Genomic DNA, 21730 nt, shown 5'->3' on the forward strand with positions numbered 1-21730 from the left:
TCTGTGTTTCCAGAAACCAGCATGAAACCTGTGTGGTCTCTCGGTGTGCTCCTGCTGGGCTGCGCCTTTGGGATCCCCGTTCCTTCACAGAATGACACCAGGTAAGGCGTTTATCAGCTCTGAATACACATCTGAAGACTGTTTCGTTAAGTGATAAGCACAGCAAGAGATAATCACACCTTGATGAGGCCGTGCGTGAGGGCAAACGTGCCTCCGGTGTCTTATCGCTGCTCGCTCTCAGTCAATACATCGAGCTTGGGATTTCAATACTGACCATGGAGATATGGTGAGGCATGCTATCTCTTCTCTGTTCTGCCCGTAGACAACATGATCAATACATGGTCAATCTTCCATCGGACAACAAAGGGGACAACTCCACAAGGTGAGTCTTGAGGAAAATGAAGTATCTAATGATGGTAAAGGCAGTATAATCTAATTAAAGATCCTGTTTTCTCTGTCCTCTCTCTCTCTCTAGGAATGACAGCTCTCTCCAGATCAATGGCACAATGGACAATTTCACACAGTGAGTGTTGAGTATCATAACACCTATACAGTAATTGTGAATGCCCTGGACTTCCAGATGGTGACAAGAATATGACAAATAACACATGTCGACATTGTAATTTACCTCTAAGTACTATAAATGTTCAGAGGAATTGTGCTACTTGATTGCATTCCCAAATACTTGATGTATATAGAAATGCCTGCACTATAAGTTTAAGTTTTTGTTGGGAATGGTGGAATGGAGTTCATGTCATGGGTTAAAACCTGTATTATTTTCAAGAACAAAAAAACCCAAAAACAATCCCTAACATTCCGGTTATGAACAGTTGAAATGTGTCTTTTTGTTGTCCTGTGTCTATTCAGTTTCAAGCATGCTTTTATTCATTTCAACAGGCTCGTCCAATCCAATGACACTTGGAATGACACTGGCATAACTCCTTTCATGTAAGTAGATTCATAAACCAGCAAGCAAATTCATTTCTCACTCATCAGTAGAGTAGATGCTGATGAAATCAGGTTGAAACTCATGGCTGTTTATCATTACAGGACTATCCTACCAATGCCAAACTTGTAAGTGGTCTTTACATCTAAATGATAATGTTCAAATGTACACATACAGTAGACAGATTAATGTTGCCTTAATTTGTTTTTAGTAAAACTGTTTCTTTTTTTGTCTGTTGCAGCGAAGGCGTTTCCTCAGAGTATGTATCACTGCATCACTTTCATACCTCGTGTTTCATGCAGATTTATAGTTATGCAAACATCTCTTGGAGGCAGAGCTGCTGTGGAGGCAGAGATAATCTCATTGGTTGAGTGAAACCTCAGTGGGTGGAGCTAAAGAAGCACAGTATTTCTGGCTAAGTCAGAGATGGCGGATAATTAAAAAAAATTTAAAGTCTGGTAATGTAGACTGAAGCCCAGTGAAAAAGGCGAGGGGTTAGAGAGGAGGTAGCTAATATTATGAAGCCTAGCGCTCTGCTACTAACTGTAAAAATGCAGTCTAGCCAGTTATCTCTGTTAGCTAGTTAGCCTAACTGACCTTCCAAGTTCAAACTAGCCATACTAGCCTACAGCTATCTAGGTAAGCTAGTTAGCTAGCTGCTGACCTTCCAACATCATGAATGCCATGGTCATGAATGAATGAAAAAATGTCATGGCCACTTTATATTTTTATTTATATTTTCACCAGAGTTCCTTCTTTGCCATTCAAGTCTGCCAGTTAGCTAACATGTGCTTTTAAAAATGGTGCTTCTTTGGCTCCACCCACTGAGGTTTAACTCAACCAATGAGATTATTTCTGCCTCCGGAGCAGCTCTGCCTTCGGGAAATGTTTGTAGAACTAAAACTCCAATTTGCATGTTTAATAGTGAAGTCCCAGCCTTCTTTCTCTCCACCCCCCTGCCTAATCTATTGCTTCCCTCCCTCAGTGTGCCAGCTCTAGTTGTTCGGAGATGTGTTCTCTCCACCTGTGTGACTGATCACCTAGCTTCCTCCTTGCAGCGGGGGGATGAGGTGGCAGGTGGCGCCACCAAAGATCCCTTCGGCATGGGCAAATAAAGAAATGGAGTAGTCTCAGGCCATGCAGCTGTTTGTTCTTAATCACAGCCAACATCACATCACAATAACTGCAGCAGTATCACTTGCTCACATAGTTTTGCTGCAACAGAAAACATTTCTTTTAATAGGGCTGCAGCATGAATTCTTATTAACTGCACCGAGGTCTGTTAAAACTGCAAACCTGTCAATGTGTCAAAGATTGACAATATTCCTTGTAACACTGTTAGTTACTTGCCGCTTGAATCTAAAATGTGTGCTAATAAACATCATGTATAACACTGACTTGTGGAATTAATGTATTCAAGAAAAAGTGAACAATGTGACATTACTTTAGACTATTGATTTCAATTCACTCAACACAAATAGCCAATAGTTTCATGAAAAAAACGAAGGAAAAAGAGATGTTTGTCGGTATTAACATTCCTAAACTAATCTATATATACTGTGACTATGAAGTCCAAAAGTAGACGTGTTATCAGCTGTAAATAGAACAGAGATCTTTCCATTCTTGGGTGAAAAATAAGACAAAAACAAGGGTCTGCTCTATCTGGAGATCCTCTTCACTCAATTTGTGTTGTACCCACACAGGCAAAAAGGGATCCAGGGCCCTGCTGAGGACTGTGGCTCCATATGAGTAGAAAGAGCTCAGTATTTGGTGGAGAAGCAGGAATACTGTTAACATTTATCACCTGCGCTGTTGCTCTTGTACAAACAGGATAGAAGAGCCGGTGCAGGGGTGGAACGGTACGGACGGCAACTCGACACACACCAGGTGAGTCCTTCTGGCTTTGGGAAGTGAAAGGCCTAATGAGAAAATATACAGACATCATATTACAGTCAGGCATCAAATCAGTTTCTGCTGTTTTTGTTATATCACTTGCTGCTGCAGGAACGGACTCCAGCAGTCCACTTTTGCTGACACTGGGTTTTCAGGGTAAGTAGGGTCGGGAATCACCTAGGGTTATTTAGTGCCAGTAGTCACTATTTTGAAATTTGACCATTTTCAAGTCAAAAAAATGACAAGTATTCAGTGTTTCCCCCTGAAGTTTATTCTTGTCAGGGTGGAAAAGCCTCTGAAACAGCATTTAGACCATCATGGGACACTAAAACTCTCCACTGAAACCCAGACTAATGAAATTCTTTTAAGGTTGGCAGCTCTTCAAGGCAAGGTGACCCACCTCACCTATGGTAGGGAAACTCTGGGATACATTAGGCCTTTAAATGAAGAATTAATTTACAATTCAATGAATAAATAAAATATGCAAAGAAAAATACATTTCATTGCAGGTTTTATGTGGTCAGGGAGGAACCGCCATCATATCGGCAGTGAACAACATGACTGGACGATATCTGATATTTAAAAAAGGCACATGTGTCAGTTTGAACGCTTTGTCTCTATGCTTCAGATTTCTTTTGGATCCTCCTCCCAGGATCGTTGGATACGCTGCACCCCCGGGTTGCCAACTTAGTATCTGTGCCTTGATGAACCTCGGCCATGACATGCAGTTAGGGGGGGATGAGAAAGCAGGCCGGGCGACCTCCGACCCCTTTGGACACGGCAAGTGATGGAGCTCAACCGGACACCAACAGGAACAACTTTTCACTGTCCAATGCGTTCAAACCAATAAACGATACTTTTTGGAATGATTGTAGACTTGTGTTGAATCATCCAGATCCAGCAATCAGGAATCCTGCACTGCACAAAGTGTCTATCTTCACAACCTATTCAGTCTTACAATCTTATTTTTTCTTAAAGAGTGACAGATTCTGTCATCGGGGTGAGATCATTCCACTTGTTTCCAATGCAGTTTCAAATGCCAATATCTTGAAACAAGGCAGAATCGGGCAGATCACTCCACTGGTATCAATTAAATGACACTTGATTCAAGAAATGTCTTGAAGCAAGATGATCATGATATGAAAATATTTAATCCTTGATTCAATGGCTAGTTAAAATGGATATTTTTTGCGGTGCAGAATAGAATGTGATGTGATGAATAGAATGTGGTTGATGCACATTCTAAGTCGTCGTTGTTATGCATTCATACATGTTTGTTGACATTCATCTGCCACATCCCTCCACATTGTCACATACAGTATATCACTCATCTAGTAAACGCATCACTCTTTCCGCACTTCGGAAAAGGAGCTTCAGACAATGGATCCTCAGATGGAAAACTTTTGGAAGGAGGCGATACTGAAGGAAAACATGACCAGGCTGAAATGGTTTCAGCATAACTGGAGCAAGAAAACTGGAAACAACGCGGTCCAAAAAGTTGGCGAGAGGGGAATGGGAGTGAAACTGCCCAAAATTAATGCACATCAACCGGAACGTGACACCAAACCGTCCACGACGGCTGCCTCCACAGTTCCTCAGAGGAAGAAGATGGAGGAGGCAGCTGGGTGGGAAGTGATGCGCCCCCCGTCAGGAAACACCCGCCAGGTCCTTTATGAAGGCCTTTCCAAAGAGGAGACTGGCCCCCACAAATACCTGCTGCTGAGGAAAGACAAGAGTCCAGAGGAGAAGTATCTCTATCCCATAACCACCAACTGGCTGTATGGATGGGGTCTTGGTAAGATGATCGATTCTCACTCTAATGATTATACTTTGGGCTACCTATGGACTTTTAAATACTATCCATCTAGTACATTGTATGTTACGGCATGCCTTTTTATCATGGCTCTTGTACTGTTGTCCTTTAGGATATCAAATGATGCAGTCATTGAATTTTAAGTATACACTGCTTTAATTTAAGGATCTTGTCTATAGGAAGAACAGTCATAATCAGTGATGCAGTGGTAAATAAAAAGTCAGAGGTCATCATGAGGCAGCAATCACCAATATAAACACAAATCAATTATGTTTTCAGAAAAGCCTAAAAAGGTGGGTAAATTCAACTCACGTCACCGCTTTTATTTCCTATTTACACAGATAGAGATTAAGTAAAGCAGCTGTTCTTTGTAGGTTCTGTCATTCAAATGTTGGACTTTCTGAAGTTTGGGGAACATGAAATTGAGCCACACCATAAAAAGTCTCATTGCAAACATTTTGGAAGGTCATGATATTCACAAGATAATGAATAGGAATGTGACGATGAATTTAATGTCAATTTTTTTAAAGATCCATCCAAGCTTAAAATGAGATCACATTGCTTTTAGAATAGAATAGAATAGAATAGATTTATTTCGAACATGTTAAAAAAAACAAAAAACAAAAAACAAAAAACAAAAAATATATATATACACATACGTAAGAAAACAAAACAAGAATAACCAATAAAATTAACAGTAAACTTATACAACAAATTCTCAATAAACAACATAAATAAATATTACATGTCCGAAATGGAGTAGGAAGAAGTAAAATACTTATTTGGTCCTACGCCTTTGCTAAGCTTAATCAATGAACTTACTGTTTATAGTCCAACTATCCACCCCAGTGTCCATCATACACAACTTAAATAATTACTTCTATGTTCATCGTCTTTATACATAATCAACTTGTAGGTGCCCATCCGGCATGTCCCAACACTCACAGAGAGAAAACAAAAAAAGAAAAAAACCCCAAAACAAAATCATCATCATCATCAGCGAGCGTCACATTCTTGAGACAAACAAGGCCCCTTCCTCATCCCTGTACCTCGCGAAAATCATTTTTTTGTACATCTTCTTAAACTGTTTGATATTCTTACTCTGCTTGAGTTCTACATCAAGACCATTCCACAAAGTCACCCCACAAATTGTAATACACATACTCTTAAGATTGGTACGAACACAACGTTTTTTCAGATTCAGTTTTCCTCTTAAGTTATACCCCCCCTCTCTGTCTAAGAACATTTTTTGTATGTTGCCAGGAAGTAAATTATTTCTTGCTTTGTACATTATTTGTGCAGTCTTAAATTCCACCAGATCCATGAATTTCACAGCATGTGTCTTTAAAAACAGCATGTTAGTGTGTTCACGATATCCTACATTGTTTACTATCCTTATGGCTCTTTTTTGTAGTATACATAATGAGTGTAAGGTGCTTTTGTAGGTGTTACCCCACACCTCCACACAGTAATTCAGATACGGTAATACAAGTGAACAATACAGAGTGTGCAACGCTTTATGATCCAAAATATATTATCTTTCATATCTTTAAATGAGTGAAGAAAATGTATGTATAAGAAAATAAGTAAGCAAATAGATAAACAAGGAAACAAATGCCTGATAAAATAAAACAAAATTGAATAAAACTTCAGATGTGATGTTAGCTTTGTGTTCCACTCCACACAGGGGACGTGAGCAAACCATGCGTGCCCAAACATGGCCGCCACATCATCGTGAGGGAAAGCTTTTACCGCAAGAACGGCATCTTCCCTTCCATCACCTCCAACTCAGACACTGTGGGATAACTGACAGATTATCACCATCAAAATAAACTGTGAACAATGAAGGTCAAATGTCAGAATTCTCTGTTCTCTTGGTTGGACCGTCTCTTTAACTCCAGGTCACATATGCTTCAAAATATACACACCATTGGCCAGGAAATGTATTTGTACAAGTAGATGACATTCACTTGAAATATATTTTGAAAACACTATATACAGTATGTTGTCTGTAAAAGCACAGAGGAAGCATGTACTGACAGAGACAAGAGAGCGAGTTCCATTACAATTCCCTGAATTTTCAAAATGATTTCAAATGCAAACAGATGTTGTTTAGTAATTATCTCCTCAAAGAGTGTATAGAGTATTTGAACCATAAGAGGGAGCCAACAGGCCATAGTTGTGTCTAGATATACAGTAAATTAAATGGTAGATTAAAGGGTGAGGTTTCCATGAAATGCTGGTTACGTTTTCCTTGGAATGTAAATTAGATTTTCATATTTATTGATTTCATATTTACTTGCCCTCACATTGCCAGCCTGATTATTCACATTAACTTTTGCTGCCTCTGTTAAGAAAGTGTTACTCAGTCCTTCAGTGTTTATCTCATATGCCGTGATATAAACCATCCCACACACATCCTGTTGGCAGCCAAAGCGAGAATAAAACTGTTGACCATAGTAATGTTTACATAATTTATACCATGACACATTTTCCTGGTTCCCACCTCTGCATTGCTTCCATCTGTAGACCCAGAAATCAGTTGTGACTTTGTCTAGAAACCCAGTATGTGCTTTAGTTGCAGCCAATTCCAGCTGCAGGCTGAACAGATGTTAAACTGTACGATCAAATCGTCCTCTGGAACAGAAGAGAGAAACATTCTCGTCATCAGAGGCCAGTGATGCTGCAGCGTTGGAGTCGTTTACCCGCCGTTAATGAACGACATGACATCATGACATAATGGGATTTGCCATGGGAAGGGACTGCTTGGATCACTCAAGCTATCACACTAAATGGAAATTACACATTTTCCTGGTTCTCACTTGTACAGTGCTTCCATCTACAGAGCCAGAAATCAGTCCCAGCCTGTGATAGATGACTATTATTACACATATAGACACATAAATACCACCATCTGATGAAGGATTGGGATGTCAGCACAGTGAGCCATTAGCAGTGTGACAATTTTAGCTTCATATTGACCTAGCTCTGACCTCCGGCAGGGGGAGTTTCACACTGACACACTGTAAATTCTGACGTGTTCAGATTACTTGAAAAAAGTTTGGAAACTGATTGCGTCACTTTTACCCAGCAAACTTGAAAGCCAAATTAAAGTTAACTTAATAATCAACTAAAAGTTAGGTGAACAGATTACTTAAGAGTAAAGTATGAGATAGATCTCAAGTAAGATTCTTGAATGATTATAAGTAAATTTACTTTTGGACTAAGGACTTGTAAGTTTTATTACAGCATTACTTCAATTTAAATAACTTTGTTACACCAAGTAATGTGAATTTCCTAAATGCTATTTATCTCAACGTGTTTAATCTGCAAATTCAGGATATGGTTAATTGGATAAAGTGAACATTCAAGTATGTTGCCACAGATTATTCACGTTAGGTAATGCTTGTTGTGACTTAATCACTTTAGTTAATGTCAGGATATAAGTAATAGATTGAATAGTTGGGGTTTCAATTTAGACAATATACTGGAAAACATTATAACAACATTACTTAATGCAGTTTATTGTGCATTTAATATGAACTGTCTTTGTTGATGATGATGTCTTTGTCACTGTTCATGCTTAGCTCATGTTAGTAAACTTTAGGGACTGGACATTATATCCAAATTCAATACATCTCAATACAAAACATGACAGTCCATATGGTGGGTCAGAAAAATGAATGGTGATATTAGCTCCATGTTATTCTGCTGTAGTAATCACAAATGAGACGGCTTGACCATCACAATTTCACAAGCTCTCCATCCAGATTATATTACTTACACTTTGTAATGACATTTTTAAATCGTTGTTTACATTCTAGCAAGACAATGCCAAGATTTATGGCTGAGAAATAAACATAATTCTGCACAGTCAGACTTTGTTGTTGTTGAACTTTTATTTATTACATGCATTACAGAGAGGAACTTGTTCCACCCTGCAGACAGTGGAGGTACTCTTCAGCAGTTTAGATGCACTGGTGTCTCTTCAGTTGAGTTGAGAGGCTGAAACTGTTCCCACATTGGTCGCAGTGGTAGGTTTCTCTCCAGTGTGAATGCGTAGATGTCTTGTTAGGTTACTTAAGTCTGTGAAAGTCTTCCCACATTGGTCACAGAGGTAGGGTTTCTGTCCAGTGTGAATGCGTAGATGTCTTGTTAGGTTACTTAAGTCTGTGAAAGTCTTCCCACATTGGTCACAGAGGTAGGGTTTCTGTCCAGTGTGAATGCGTAGATGTATTCTTAGGCTACCTGACCAAGTGAAAGTCTTCCCACATTGGTCACAGTGGTAGGGTTTCTCTCCAGTGTGAATGCGTAGATGTTTTGTTAGGTTACCTAACTCTGTGAAAGTCTTACCACATTGGTCGCAGTGGTAGGGTTTCTCTCCAGCGTGAATGCGTTGATGTATTATTAGGAAACGTGACCGTCTGAAACTCTTCCCACATTGGTCACAGAGGTAGGATTTCCCTCTCGCGTGAGCGAGTTGATGCTTTGCTAGGTTACCTGAATTACTGAAAGTCTTTTTACATTGGTCACAGTGGTAGGGCTTCTCTCCAGTGTAGATACGCTGGTGTTGACTGTATGAATCTGACAGACTGAAACTCTTCTCCCATTGGTCACAGTGGTTGGGCTGTTGACAGCAGTCAGGTTTGGGTCCGTTGGTGTCTCTCTGTTTCCATAGAGAAAGATATAAAAACAGAGATCAGGACAGAGAGATAGATAGAGAATATGCGTGTGTGTGTTGTCTCAAATTACCATTACTTGATGAATAGCTTTGTTTATACAACTGTTATATATATATAAATATCCCACATAATATATGGCATCATATGTTAACTGTGATGTCATAGCTGTATTATTTCATACAGACCTGGACAACAGCAGCGGCTGATGTACTGGGCTGAGGGCAGAGAGAGAGAGAGAGAGAGAGAGACAGAGAGAGAGAGAGACAGAGAGAGAGAGACAATAATTAGAAATCATATATATTGTCATATATCAAATAAATATACAAGTTAATAGGCTAATGTTATCTACACAGTAACATTAAGTTATAGACGGGCTAATAGACTAATGTTACTAACAGATTAACATCAATGTTACAACAGTGATATTTTTCTCACCTCTTGTGCAGAATTCATTATGACAACATTCTTCTCCTCTGCCAGATGTCTCTCTTCAGCTCTGACATCATCAAACAGAGACAGTCGGTAAGACAGGGAAATACACATAAATATAATTTATAAAACACTGCTTCATGTTGAAACTGTGCACCTGTTGATTGATTACACATGAGTAGGTCTAATTTATGATCCGACATTTGCAATATTCGTATGTCCACATTACTGTAGGCTACATTTGGTGACATCATGTAAACCTGTTTATTCATGCTAGAGTAAAAAGTAGGAAGAAAATGTTGTATCTGCCATTTCTGACCAGGAGAATGAAAAATGCCTGTGAACTGACCCCCTGCACACAGTTAGAACTGGCTGAGGTTAAGCTACAGGCAGGCCTGGGGCCAGTTGCATAAAGATAGACCTAGTCTTAGACTTAAATGTGACCTTAAGTCAAACTTGCTATAGACACTTATATTTACCTGTTCCTACTACTTCTTGATTGTTGTAGATCTCTAATGGCTTGTTTCTCTCTCTAAAGAGTCTCTCTTTTCTTCAGGCTCTTTCCAAAAACTAAAGATTTGCCATCTTGTATGAAACAGCTTCAGTATTTAAACTTCCCACTGTGACAGTTAGGCCGACTCGTTGCCATAACAACAAAGTTCTTAACTCAAGATTAGCCAGAGGGAAGGTGACCTCAAAATAAGTCAGTCGTAATATTTAAGTAACAGACAGTCTTAATTAGACTAGTCCTGAACTAGCTTTATGCAACTGGAACTATCCGAGGCTTCTCTGAGCTTCTCTAGAGGATTAAACATTTGAATAATATCTAACGTTAGCCTACTCTTTCCCAAATCAAATCAAAACAAAACAAAACAGTGCAAACTGATGCAGAAGCATTTTAATGCAGCATCGTTTCATAAAGTAGAGTCGGTTAACCATTAACTAAGAGTTTATTGCTATAGAAAACATCCATAACAAGCTTATGTGTCCCGTTGATGTGTTTATATTATTGTTCCCTACCTGAAACCGTCCAAGGGCCGTGAGTCTGACACGTTTTCGTCTCAGTTTGAATGGTTTGAACCAGGTAGATCACCATGGTAACCGGGGCATCGGCGCAGATACAAGGCCTCCTGACCAATCAGCTCTCTGGAAACATGGAGTCATCATTCCTACAGGGTCCCATTCAAAGCAAAGTGACAAGTAATAAAGCCGCATTGAGCGAATTCAGACCCTATAACTAGGGGTGGGCGATACCGCAAAATTTGGTTTCGATCCAATACCAAGTAATACAGGACCAGAATCGCCGATATCGATACCGATACCGATACCGATACCGATACCGATACTTTTTATTATTAAAAGCGGCTTATGTACTTTCATGTAGGGGTGAGCAGTGTGTCATGATTTATGAGGTGAATGCATCATCAATAGGCTAAATCTGAATACATTTTCATGACCACTAAATTATTTGCCAAAGGTTAGCAATCATTGTAAGGTGAGTGGTAGAATTTCTACCTGCCACCTGTGAGACCCGGGTTTGATTCCCAACTGAAGCATGTATGTAGCAAGCAAAGCAAAAAAAAATTGGATGTGCAAACATGAAAAAAAGTTTTTTGAATAAACAAAGTGCACACAATTATTTGTGGAGAACAATGAATGTTTTAAAACTTTCACAACTTTTATAAATAAGCAAAGTGCAAATAACTAAACAAAAGCACAAACTACCCTCAACCATTCTTCTGTCCTTCAGTTGGAGCAATGGTTCTGAGGGTGCGCGCCGTGGCGCGCTGCGCGTGCGCGATGCGTATGTTCGTTGTTTGAGTGCACACGACACGACAACAGCAGTGGAGAAGCAAAGAGTGCATGCATGCACTAAGATGTGTTCATGACAACGGAACGTTGTTTGCACAGACAGTTCTGCTCTTTGATGAAATGGGTACAACGTAGAAGAGAGAAACTGAAACTGGTATCGATCCTATTGACGCTAGAATCGATCTTCAAAAACGAGATGTAGTATCTGTAGTATCGATATTTTGGGATCGATCCGCCCACCCCTACTTATAACTACGGTGGCCGAGAGAGCTCAACGCACTGCAACTTAAGAAAACACATGCAAATAGACAAAATACAAGCAAATTAAGAAAACATCTTCATCAATTTGACAACACATGCGCTGCAAATACACACAACACAACCAAATAGACAAATGCGCTGCAAGTAGCACAGACAACAACGGATGTGTTTCCAGGGGACACAAAAGTGATGAACCCGGCTGGGACAAACTTGTTGTTCAATGCTTTGTGACTTTTGAAGTTATTGAAGTCGGCTACTCGTCAGTGGTGTTGGAAAATGAGCTAAAAAAAAAAGAAGCTTTTTTTTGGTTTATTTTAACATTGTGATCGCATGATTCATTGAAAAATAAGCGTGTCCCAGCCGGGTTCATCACTTTTTTGTGTCCCCTGGAAACAGATCCGTTGTCGTCTGTGCTACTTGCAGCGCGTTTCTGTATTTGGTTGTGTTGTGTGTATTTGCAGCGCGTTTGTCTATTTGGTTGTGTTGTGTGTATTTGCAGCGCATGTGTTGTCAAATTGATGAAGATGTTTTCTTAATTTGCTTGTGTTTTGTTTATTTGTATGTGTTTTCTTAAGTTGCAGTGCGCTGAGCTCTCTCGGCCACCGTATATAACCGATCCTGAAGCTAACGTGTGCTGTGTGGACTTGTTGAGCAGAACTGTTAGCTTGTATTTCGAAAGGTAAGTAAAAATACTGTAAATGGTTTCATTACGAGCATAGTTGTTTGATATTGACCATTTTTGGCCATTCATCCACCCGAGGGTGCTGCTACCGGGTCCAGGAGATTGGTGCTATACATTACTGTTGACAAAGTCAAAAAAAAAAAAAAAAATGGAGTGGTGGCTATTATATCTACGGAAGAGGATTAGGGCCACATGTGAAAAATGTATTTGAATTCTGAGTTTAAAGTCAGAATTCTGAGAATAAAGTCAGAATTCTGAGTTTAAAGTCAGAATTCTAAGAATAAAGTCAGAATTCTGAGATTAAAGTTAGAATTCTCAGAATTCTGAGCTTAAACTCAGAATTATGGGTAAGGAACCAATTTCAGTGAGAGAGTCACTTTGCGTCATGCAGGAGGGGAACCACACGCTGCCCGAAAATGTCAGATTTAAGCGCGTTTTTGCGTGTTCGAGGGGTCCCAGAGGGTGAGTGAAAAAGAAATATGTGTTGGTTTGGTGCCTGGCGTTTGTAAAAACAAAGAAAAGGCTACGGATATGAAGGATGTGAAATGCAGACACGGGTTAGCTAGTAGCACGTTTGTTAGCTAACATTACTGCAAACTAACGTTGTGCATGTAACAGTAGTGTAGAGGTTAGTGGTTAGAGTACAATGCCTGGAGAATCTTGGCTAAGTAGCCAGCTACCGATAATCGGGTGACCAGACGCCCTATGGTTCTTTTTCTCCGGCTGACACTGTCCACGGTATTCCCCCTCTCGGGACTGTATTAGTGTTACCGCAGGGGGTCATTTTTACCTCATCACCACAGGAATATTATCCTGCTCGGCTGTCTGAAGGGGATTAGAACAGCAGGACAATGTTGGTAATGTAATCTAGTATATTATGATTTTAATAGCTGGATGGCATGTATACTTTATTTCCCTTATAAATGTGAGGTGCGAGTCTAGAATAGAGCTACTGTGCAAAGTATTTATAATATCAGAATCGCAAACATTGTGCTGTACCTCACTGAAAAGCAGTAGGTTATTGACGTTGATCAGCACGGGATTGAAATCATAGATACACTCCGAGTTACCAGACTTCCTCTGGTAGCCTAATTGTCAGGCATTCTCTCCGATTTCCCTGGTAAAAGTTAGTTTGAGTGAACTCCATGTAACCGGTGGCTGGTAGAGAAGCATCACTTCAGATTGATTAGGCTAGATCAAACTATATTCATCCCCATGGGTAAATTAGGATGTTGCAGCAGAAAAATTGTAGGATTCAGCAAAAGGAAAAGTATATAAACACAAATAGAACTTAAATTAAGCAATAAAAGGAGTGTGACAAGGAGTGTTGAAATTAACAGGAGACATTACATGATTTCATGTTTATCTAAATACATGCACAGGCATTTCACTCCTTAGAATCAATTAGCCTGTCAATTTGTTGTTTGAACCATAAACAGAACAATGTTTGGGTGGGTTAAAGTTGCATTTAAAATTATTTAGCCATTTAGCTCCATTCACCCCCATTCTCTCAGGTCTGGCAGGTCTGGTCTAGTAGCCACGGGTTTCAGTTGGATTAACACAGAGGCTTTTCCTACTTTGAAAGGGTCTAGAATGGAGTAAAATAAATAATATCAGTTTCGATTGCAGGCAACATCCAGATACTCATAAACCTGTGAGTGAGTGTGAAGTCTCACAGTGAGAGGGTTTAACGCTCCCTGGCTTTTTTTTTTAACCAGGAGAGGGTGATCCAGTTATTGAAAAGCTATGCAGAATCATGTAAATAAAAAGCATGATTTTTGTTTTTTGTTCCTTTATTGTACTGACCCCTGCATACAAAGCTTTCCTGCAAATTTAGATCAGTATTTCCCTACTGACACTAGTACTGACTTAAGGGGCTTAACCTTAACATTATTTATGCAATGTGCACTTCGAAGAAAATTATTGTCTTTTCTTTCTTCTTCTGTGCAGATTGACAGCGACGTCATCGTGCTGATGGATGATGCAACTCTGGCAAATTACATCCCCTCCTATGGATACCGAATTGCCCTCTTCAATTTCTGCAAAAGTCTCCTCTCAAAATGATTAGATAGATTACATCAGTTTTGCTGCTCACAACAATGCCTGCAATGCCGGATTTGGATGACTTAATCAAACTCTACTTTAGACTTTCTTTCAGTAACAAAGAAATACTTGCAATTTTAGCACATAACAATCAGATAGTAATAAGTGTCCGAACTTTAAAGAGAATTTGTAGAAGACTTGGTCTGTTCAGAAGGAGGAACCAGTCTGACTTGGACGAAGTGCTGGCTTTTGTCCAACAAGAGATCATGACCAATGGACAGATGCAGGGTTACCGTTGGCTACATCTTCGTGCAGTTCAACGGGGATTTGTTGTCACAAGACACCATAAGACGCATCATCAAATTGGTTGATCCACAAGGTGTGGAATTAAGACGAGCATGACGCTTGAGAAGACGCCAGTACAGCTGCAGAGGGCCAAATGCGCTTTGGCACATGGACGGCTACGATAAGTTAAAGTCAAGATGAAATGAAAAATGCATTTTTAACCCTTTTAGATCACATCCCCGGTCATATTGTGCACCAATTTAACAATGTATGCCAAAAAAAATACAAAAAATCAATTTCTTTGTATTCTTATATCAAAATCCAATCATGTTTTCTTCCTGTAAAACAAAATATGCAGTGTGCTTACGTAAGCATGAACCAACCAATTTCAACCAATAATATCATGACATCCACCCATCAATCATTCTTCAACCTCTAGCTAGCCACACCGGTCATATAAAACCGCACTTCACCGTTTCTGGGTCGTAGCTGACAGAGCAATATGGAGAGAGATAGGAAGAGATGTGTGTTTGGATATCAGTGGGCAAAAACTTTGTTTTCATTTCCAAAACAATGTCGCTGAGGTCTAATTCATTCATCTCTACCTTGTCCTCCTTCTGATCTAACAACAGGTGAGGGAGGTGTGTGTGGAGCCAACAGTCCTCTGTAGCTCCGTTTCGCGCTAAACTCTAAGCCCCGCCCACTGTTTAGTGGTCTAATCAAATGCGAAGGATTTGATTTAAATCCCTCTTGTAACTGGAAATACGTCACAGTACAGAAGCTAAAGACGCTCTAACTTCTGTTTCAGTGGGACTTTAAAGCCCTATGGCATTGCCATCAATGGCTGTATAGATGGTTTTAGCCGCTATGTGTTATGGATGGAGGCCTATACCATGAACAGCGATTCTAAAGTAGTTACAAGTTACTTTATCAAAACAGTTTCATGCATAGGTGGATGTCCAGAGAGGATTCCTGCAGACAGGGAAAATGGTTGTGTAGAAGAAATGCAGATGTTTTTGCGGAGAAACCACACAGACAGTTTTGCAGGGGAGAGAAGTTTCCTTTATGGAAGAAGCACAGCAAACCAGCGCATCGAGGGATGGTGGGGTACCCTCCGCAAACAGAGTGCGCAGTTCTGGATGAACTTATTTCAAACTTTCCAGGATGATGGGCACTTCACAGGAGACTTTTTGGACAAAATCTTATCCAATTCTGTTTCCTTAATCTTGTTCAGGTAAAAAATCTTTCCTCGCCTTCTGAAATGAGTCAGTAATAAAAGTAGTATAAGTAATAATAATACAATAGTGTTAATAATAATATCATAAATTATAATAATAATAATAATTAAGTATTATAAAAATATTCTTTGTACATTTTTCTATAGTGCTTTTTGTTTTTCATAGAAAATCTCAAGGTGCTCTACAAGCCAAAGTCACGTGAACATTATTTCCTTTTTAATACTTTGATGGCATTCAGTTTTATTCATTATACCAATGGGACCAACTCCACCTTTCTCAGGACAGGTGCATGGGGAACATTTGTTTTTATTGTCACATAGCAGGCCTGGTGGTGCAGGGCAACATGCATCTTATACATGGTTTGAAATACTGGGGAGCCAGCTCCCCTGAAAGCAATACAAGTATACATTTGGGTGGTTCTCTAAAATTGCCATCATCTTAAATATTTCCTAATGTAATTTGTATTCTTTCATTACTGAAACTAGATTAAATATATTATTGTTGTCCAACTGATGGCGAGACAAGGTGATCCCCTCGTGAAACCAGTCCGATGCAGGTTGGTGCTCCTACTAGAGGCAGCACTTCTTCGCCAAGCCACAGAAGTTGCTGTAGGTTGTATTGGAAATGCGGAATCACAGCGCACTGACTGTAAAGTATTAGGCTATCAGTGCAGCACCGTTCTGTGTGCACGTGCTGTTTGGTGGAAGTGCTATTGTCTTATTGCTGCTTAGTTTTACATTGATTATTGTTGACGTTAACGAAAATGCGTGCTGTGTCTGTTCACTATTGACTTAGCTGATGGGGGCATACAATGACAACGCAGCAACCTAGGCCTTAATTTAGACAAGCAGCAGTTACGTAGTACAAGACCTATTTCCCATGTTTGTAGTCTGTATTTACTGTGCTTCTTTTTATGCAGGATGAACTTGATGAAGTCGTCAACACATGGAATTCACACAAAATCAGACCAAGATCAAGTGATGACGCGGTGTCGGGTCGGCCAGTTGTGATGTACTCATTCCCAGAGTTGCACAGTGCTGAGGATAGAGTCAAACCTATTACCATGGAGGAGGTCACTTTGTGTAAGGAAGAGTGTACTCCCAAAGGCCAGTTTCTGTGCGATGAAACTGTTTTTGAACTGTGTTGTCTACTGATGGAGGAGAATGGATGGGATGCTCCAGCAGATCCACTTGCTGCAGCTGATCTGTACATCATGTTAAGAGAGGAAATACAGCAAAATATTTGATCAATGGTACAAATCCAATTTTTACTAAATACAAAGGAAAACATGCAGTTTACCCCAGTCACATAATTCGATAGTAGTTGTCTTATCTTGTAAGTACTCTATGGACAAGTGTTGCTGTGCTGCAGCTAATGTAAGAATGTAAAGTAAGACAACTGTTCCAGATTAATGCATTTTGGGTGCAAGCAAACAAAATGCCAACTCTTTTTATTTTGTCATGTTTCACAGTTCTGTGTGATTGAGTATGCCGCCTGTGATGCCATCTACACTGAAACCTTCAAACGCCTCCAGCCAGTCAGCCTGGACGAAGCCATGATGAAGAGCACCTTCTTCCAATGCATTGTCCATGTTACCAACGATCTGACAGCAGCGTATGTTCAGTCATCCATTCATTTTCACAGTTGAAGTTGATACTGATGCATATTCATTACAGTTTTTTACGATTGCTAGCAACCTTTTATCAGTTCTGTAGTCACATTTTCATAACTTCATAACAGTTAGCACAACATCGGTCTGTTGCGGGCCATACCATTAACACATTTCTTGTTCCTTTGACACAAAATGCATTCACTGAACACATTTTAAAAACTCTTGAATTTCTTTTACACACAAGCTCAACCAAGACCAAAACTATGGATTTTTACTGCCAAATTTACAAATGCTTTCACACTGTATGTCAGAACAGATAACCTCATGTTCTAAACCTAACTTATAGGCTAAAGTTGAAGTGAACAGCAGTTCACATTGTACATTGAAACATGTACATTTTTATTGCTAGTGAGAAACAGCTGATTGAAGTTATGCAAATAGACCAATCACAGCTGAACACTGCCAGGGGTGGATAAGGCACGCCAAAAGATACTTCCCAAGGTGCATAGCCAGAGAAAATATAAGGAGTGATGTGGACGAGAACATGTGGCCAAATGCAGAAGACCGGGTAGATTAGAAAAGGACTGTGTATTTTTCTTTTTTTTTCTTCTGTGCCTTTTTCTGTTTATATATTTTATTTTTACACCACTGTAACCAGCAGCTATACTGCAGATTTTTGTTGATCTCTTGCAGTAATTTCCTATAGCAAATAAAGCCTTTACTGCAGCAATTCTGTAACTTACTGTATTCCTTTTTCATATACTGTACATTCTATAAAGTAAAGATGAGTCATTCACTTCTGATATAGAATGTTTGCAAAACATTTACTACACTCAACAAAAGAAAAATGTAGAGTGACTTCAAAAGAAACTGCAGTGCCAAAAACAATTGATTATCAATATACTGTCTATTGTATAAGGGTAGAACTGACATATGTAAAGTAATGCATTTTCTGTAATACCATCTGCTGTTAGTATTTTGTATGTCATTGTGCTGTGATTGACTAAATGTTCCTGTTGGAAGAAAACATGTGCTAGAGTTTTGAAAGAATTATTTGATTTTGAGACATGTTTGCAGTGTTTTGGTAGAGTTAGTGTATTTTGACAAAGTATTCTTGCATTTTGAAAATTAGTGTTGGTGTTTAGTTTACAATATGTGATTTTGAGCATAAAATTAACTGTTTTGCCAACTGTGTGTTGTAGGTGAGTTGGTGTGTGAAGAGTTTAGAAAAAGTATTATAAGTATTGAAAAACGCTTGCTAGCGATCGTAAAAAACTGTAATACACAACCGTTTGACACAATTTTACTCTGCTCTGCTCCAGTGTGTACCATATGCAAATCCACTCTCATTCATAAATTCGGTTGCCACTAACGAATTCTGCAGTGTGTACGTAGCCCATGTAGTCGTTAGCTGTCGAAAGCTGTTATTACCTCCGCCAAGGAGGTTATGTTTTCGGTGCCGTTTGTTTGTGTGTTTGTTTGTTTGTCTGTTTGTCAGCAGGATTACGGAAAAACTACTGTGTGTGTGTGTGTGTGTGTGTGTGTGTGTGTGGTTGTTTGTGTGTGTGTGTTGTCTGGAAGCTCTGGTCCCCATGTAGGGAAAGGTTGTGATGAAATCAGGTTTACACACCTGTAGCTTTGAAGTTGTGTGTGTGTGTGTGTGTGTGTCTGTGTGTGTGTGTGTGTGTGTGTGTGTGTGTGTATGTGTGTTCATCTGCTGGAAAGCACAATAGTGTGACCCATTGCCCCATTGCACCACCTAGTGGTGGCCGGGTCATATTTGACCCAGGAAGACCACAGATGCTGAAATTTGAATAAAACACTCATAATTCAATGAAAGTAGTGATCATTAATTTTATTTGCGAAGAGCGTAGTATGGAACCATCCATGTTATTTTCTGGCAATTCGATGAAAGAAAACCATATTTCTGATATAAAAACATTTGAAAACGGGTCAAATTTGACCCGAGGACAAGAGTTTTAGAACTGCTCGATTACTGTGAGAAGCGTCTAGTGGCAAGAAAGAAATACAGGTAACTGTGCTGGCTAGAATGAATCTATTCTAGCTATTTTTCCCTGTCACTTTATTTCTTTCAGTCTATTATTCAAATGTTTTTATTGAATTTTTCCAGACAGAAAAAACACATAACATAAACCACTTTTCCCACATGAAGACACATCACTAAATACACTAAACAAACCAGAAAATAAACAAAACCAGACAATAACAATAACAGACGATGCCTACTTCCTAAGGTTCACATCATAACCCCATTGTGGGAACAGAAAATACAGGCAGATCATTTTACTCTTTTGCAGAATATTTGGAATCAAAGTAGTCCAAGAATGGTTGCCAGACTTTAAAAAATTTATGGACAGATCCCCGAGTTGAATATTTAAGCTTTTCAAGTTTTAAATGAGCCATCACCTCTCCAACCCATTGTTTATGTGATGGGGGTGTAACAGACTTCCACTTGAGCAGGATGAGGCGTCTAGCTAAAAGTGATATAAAGGCTACAGCGTCAGACTGAGCCACGGAGAGCTTCAGTCCACTTGGAACCACTCCAAAAATTGCAATTGTGGGGTCAGGGTGTATTTCTTTGTCACAAATATAGGAAAAAGTCTCAAAAATGTCAGACCAAAAAGAGCTCAAGGTTGAACAAAACCAAAACATATGAATAAGTGTGGCTGGGTCCCGGTTGCACCGAGAGCAAGTCGGATCCAATTGCGGGTACATTCTGGAAAGTTTTTCTTTGGAGAGATGGAGTCTGTGAAAAACCTTGAACTGTAGTAACCCATGCCTAATACAAATAGAGGTTGAATGTATTCTCTCAATTGAGTATCGCCAAACATCATCAGGGATCTCCCCACCAAAGTCTCTTTCCCATAAATCTTTCAGATGATCAAGAGAAGGTGAGGTTGCTGTTAAGAGTGTATCATATATTCTAGAGATACATGCTTTTTCTGATGGATCTAAATTTACACATTCCTCCAACCAACTACCCGGTGGCTGGGATGGAAAAGAAGTGACATTTTCTTTTACAAAATGGTGGACTTGCAAGTACCTGAAAAAATGTGATTGTGGAATATCATACTCCCTTACCAGTTTATCAAAAGAAATGAAAACGTGATCTTTGAACAGATCATTCACACATTTCAACCCCCGTCTAAACCACAATTGGAACGCTGTATCCATGAGTGATGGTGTAAATAATGGGTTAGCCATGATTGGCATGGAGGGCAGAGCCTGTTTGAATCCAAAATGATTCCTAAATTGGGCCCATATCTTCAATGAGCCCTTTATAATGACGTTACCCTGTAATCCCGGCTGCTTTAATGGAAGTGGAGCGCATACCAAAGAGGCAAGGACACCGGATTACTAAAATATTGCTCCATGTGAGTCCAAACTGGTCCATCTCCCTCACGGTACACAGAAACCCAATAGGCCATTTTGTGAATGTTGGCTGCCCAGTAATAATAGATCAAATTTGGCAACGCCAAGCCTCCGTCCTCTTTATAACGTTGTAGAAAAGCTTTCCTTATCCTGGGAATACTCTTATTCCAAATGAAAGTACTTATACATTTGTCTAACTCCTTGAAATACAATTTAGAAAGAAAGACAGGAATTGTCTGAAACAAAAACAAGAATCTGGGCAAAATTGCCATCTTAACAGAATTTATTCTCCCAGCCATGGGCGGAAATTACGGGGGGGACAGGGGGGTCCGGACCCCACCTTCCTGGGAAAAACAGAGAGTTGTCCCCCTCAATATATCATTGTAAACATAACTATATCATTCTAAATAATATAATAATATGCATTGAAAGCACTTGTGCTAATTATAGACACAAAACAATGCGTTTTTAAGTTTCGAAAGATTGCACGCCCCCCCTCCCCCCTCCCCCCATGCCATCCCACACACTTTAGCCCTCGGTACGAGTGTCTGTGGAGGATCTCTGGAAGTGTGTCAGTGGTAAGAAGCTACTTCGCAAATGTTAACTTAAAACAAAGGATGTGTCAGACATTTTTCTTTACT

At 39.6% G+C, this 21730-nt stretch overlaps 3 protein-coding genes across 5 annotated transcripts in view; 2 read left to right on the top strand and 1 right to left on the bottom strand.

Annotated features, from left to right (window-relative positions):
* The first annotated feature begins 18 nt into the window (after positions 1–18).
* Positions 19–3705, top strand: LOC144538121 (uncharacterized). Of its 3 annotated transcripts, none has more exons than XM_078282149.1 (9): positions 19–101; positions 323–382; positions 476–523; positions 898–948; positions 1051–1074; positions 1188–1205; positions 2777–2833; positions 2951–2995; positions 3468–3705. In XM_078282149.1, the coding sequence occupies exons 1-9, from the start codon at positions 22–24 to the stop codon at positions 3625–3627; spliced, it is 543 nt and encodes a 180-aa protein (XP_078138275.1). In that variant the 5' UTR covers positions 19–21; the 3' UTR covers positions 3628–3705. The 3 variants fall into 3 exon arrangements, with proteins under 3 accessions (XP_078138275.1, XP_078138276.1, XP_078138278.1); XM_078282150.1 differs by having other exon boundaries at positions 3492–3705; XM_078282152.1 differs by lacking the exon at positions 2951–2995.
* A 514-nt stretch (positions 3706–4219) lies between these two features.
* On the top strand, positions 4220–6458 carry LOC139918762 (protein SPMIP1-like). Its single transcript, XM_071908228.1, has 2 exons — positions 4220–4634; positions 6340–6458. The coding sequence occupies exons 1-2, from the start codon at positions 4220–4222 to the stop codon at positions 6456–6458; spliced, it is 534 nt and encodes a 177-aa protein (XP_071764329.1).
* A 2182-nt stretch (positions 6459–8640) lies between these two features.
* The window catches only part of LOC144538143 (uncharacterized), an 85452-nt gene continuing 72362 nt past the window's right edge, over positions 8641–21730 (bottom strand). Inside the window, exon 4 of the mRNA XM_078282235.1 lies at positions 8641–8965. Coding sequence (XP_078138361.1) covers positions 8641–8965 — 325 coding nt within the window. The remainder of the gene's footprint in view (positions 8966–21730) is intronic.

The sequence above is a fragment of the Centroberyx gerrardi genome, chromosome 24, assembly GCF_048128805.1.
Source record: "Centroberyx gerrardi isolate f3 chromosome 24, fCenGer3.hap1.cur.20231027, whole genome shotgun sequence".
Taxonomy (NCBI): Eukaryota; Metazoa; Chordata; class Actinopteri; order Beryciformes; family Berycidae; genus Centroberyx; species Centroberyx gerrardi.